At 36.2% G+C, this 2,820-nt stretch overlaps 1 protein-coding gene across 2 annotated transcripts in view; it reads right to left on the bottom strand.

Annotated features, from left to right (window-relative positions):
* Window positions 1-894: 894 nt before the first annotated feature.
* The window catches only part of morn4 (MORN repeat containing 4), a 7,191-nt gene continuing 5,265 nt past the window's right edge, over window positions 895-2,820 (bottom strand). For both annotated transcript variants that reach the window (XM_016456499.1, XM_016456498.1), the window contains 2 exons: window positions 1,446-1,936; window positions 895-995 (listed from right to left, as the gene is read on the bottom strand). In XM_016456499.1, coding sequence (XP_016311985.1) covers window positions 1,788-1,936 — 149 coding nt within the window. In that variant the 3' untranslated portion in view covers window positions 895-995; window positions 1,446-1,787. The remainder of the gene's footprint in view (window positions 996-1,445; window positions 1,937-2,820) is intronic.

Genomic DNA, 2,820 nt, shown 5'->3' with positions numbered 1-2,820 from the left:
GATCTCATTATAATATTACCGCCCCTTAATCTGTAAGTTTACACCCACAGCGCCGTTATTGTGTTTTCGCAAGCGACAACTGTGTACTAGTTCTAATGCCACGGCGAACGTGAGCAAAACATGCTAACTGTTCTGCCTTTGGCTGCACAGACGAGCACAGAACACTGTTTAGAGTCCCAGCCTCAGAGGAGACAAGAGAGCAGTGGATTTATTGATTAATTGAATGTATATTGCTGCTGCCACACAGATCTAAAATAAGCGATTTATTTCCCAGCTGTTTACCTTCACAGACATAACCAACTGTTTTTTGTAACTCATGTGTTTTTAACGTAAACTTGTGTGTGAATGAGAACTTAGTTTAGTACTCACATGCTGTGACAGCCGCTTTCTCTCCGTGTGCTTCGGATGTGTGCACTATATCAGAACCGTATATCAGAAGTTTAAACTCATATGGTTTAAAACGCTTGATTTCAGCGCGATAAACATGATAATCAGAACCAAAACAGCTGTTTTTTAGCAGGTCCGAGCTGTAATGGCGCAGCTCTATTCTGGAAAAAGGGGTGCATCCTTTTTCCAGAATATGCAGCTCATTTGCATTTAAAGAGAAAGGCCCGAAAAACAGCGTGTTTTAAAAAATATTAAGCAGCACAACTGTTTTCAGCATTGATAAGAATTGTTTTTAAAGCACCAAATCAGCATATTAGAATTATTTGTGAAGGATCATGTGACACTAAAGACTGGAGTAATGATGCTGAAAATTCAGCTTTGCTTTCACAGAAATAAGTTAAATTTTAAAATACACTAAATTAGAACATAAAATGTTATCATGACAGAATAAGCATGATTAAAAAATGATGCACCAAATTTAGATCAGGTGGTGTTTTCTGACTTTTATTTCATGTCAGTCTTTTGATTCTCTGCTCAAATAAATAGTGCAAAATGCTTTTTGGTGTCAGTATATATCAGATGATCGTGACTAAGGCTTCTGTCTGACACTGTGGAGGATGGGAACAGTGAACCATTAGCAGTCAGTTTGGAAAATAAAGTAAACACACATAAATCAGTCATCAAAAATCTGAAGTGAATGTATATCTGCCCAATGACCCAATACTTTTTAAATACAATAAATGTACAAGAAAAATACAACTACAGAGTGTCATAATATCCTATAATGTTTTAGTAAATTATATGTACTCATTTTAAATGAATGAAATTAACAAATAAATAACAAATTAAGACAACTTGCTGAAAACATTCCCTCACTGCTGTTGTATATCAGTAACAAGATTTTAATCCAGCAATATTGACTTTTAATGCAATAACTAAGGCAAATGTGCAATAAAGAATATGTTGATTCAAACAAACAGACAGTTACAATAGTAACAATACAGTCAAACGTAAGTGATACAATCGCAGACTCACGAAGGCAAATTTCATATAGTTACCAAAAATATCTTCACGTGACCAGGCTTCCGTACCTGCAATGCCTCCGATGGTAACTCGAGTTTATCCATGCCTCCATAACATACAGTATTTTGTGATGTTTTTAAGCCACAGAGGAAACCAAGGCAGAGCAACAATGTGAGAGAAACAGAGGTGTGTGGAATGGAAACACTTTCATCCATCCCTGAGGGTCTGATGGGTCTCTCATATTTTTGAGCTCTGTTATTTGGTGAAGGCAGAGATCACCCCTGAATGCAGATCCACAGTCTGCTTTGACTTCTTAACTTGTGACACTGCCTGATCTGAAAGCCGCAGTTAGGGGTGCTCTCACTGAGGTCAGTTTGTCATACAGAGAGGCCGCGGGCAGTGGATGCGGAGTTCTTGGCTCTCTGCACCACAGCCTGACACTTTTCACGTTTCAGAAGCTTGTTGTTCTCAAACACTCCCTCATTTCGCGGAGCACCATGGGAACCATCTGGAAATGTCAGCAGCCCTATGGAAAAAAGACCATATTTATTCATGCTATAAATCTTCACAAATCCTAAACCCAATGCCACATATATATGAACAATAATTAAAATAAAAATACTTTTTATTATCCACCTTTTTTATAACATATAAAAATGTGTAACTTAAATGTGTGAGGCTTCCAGTTATTTCAGCTGTACAAAAACAGCCGTTATGCTGCTTTATATTGCAAACTTATTTCTTATCATGAATGCGCTGGTTTGTAGCGCAAATAGTTTTACCATTTGTTATTCTTCTAGTTATTTACCTACAGCGGCAAATGAATCTGAAGTCTCACACATTCACAGAAAATCTTACTTCCACATTTCAAAATAAGGTGGATATGCAAGAGCAATTCTGATTCTGACTGTACTTTTACATGCACAATTTTTCATAAATCGGAATTAATAAATGTTTTTGCCTTGATGACGTGTCTTAAAAGAAAGCTAACATATGTCATAAAAGCTTTTTTTTAGCAAATATTTAGTAAATATTTAGCCACCAACAAGTTCTTAAAACGCGAGATGTAAATAAACATATGCAAGTTTGTAAGATGTAAAATGCATGTAAACTTACAATTCATGGCACTACACATGTACGTTAGGTATTTTTGAATAATATAGTCCGATTCAAGCATTTGCATGCTCATTTTTTTCTGCTTATCGGTTTATTTCAGGTCTACACCAGCGTTTTCAATCTGATCAAAATTTTATTCGGATAGAGCTCAATCATACGGTGACCCATTGCTGCCGCACACATATTTTTTTTTTCACTCAGTTATGTCTTTTTAACGACATCTTTTCTCGTTAAAACGACATCTTTTCTCGTAATAACGAGATGTTTTCTCGTTAAAACGACATCTTTTCTCGT

Source organism: Sinocyclocheilus anshuiensis, unplaced genomic scaffold, assembly GCF_001515605.1.
Source record: "Sinocyclocheilus anshuiensis isolate Anshui unplaced genomic scaffold, SAMN03320099.WGS_v1.1 scaffold407, whole genome shotgun sequence".
NCBI classification, from domain to species: Eukaryota; Metazoa; Chordata; class Actinopteri; order Cypriniformes; family Cyprinidae; genus Sinocyclocheilus; species Sinocyclocheilus anshuiensis.
The sequence above is the reverse complement of the archived record's forward strand: the minus strand, read 5'-3'. Positions and strand labels throughout refer to the sequence as shown.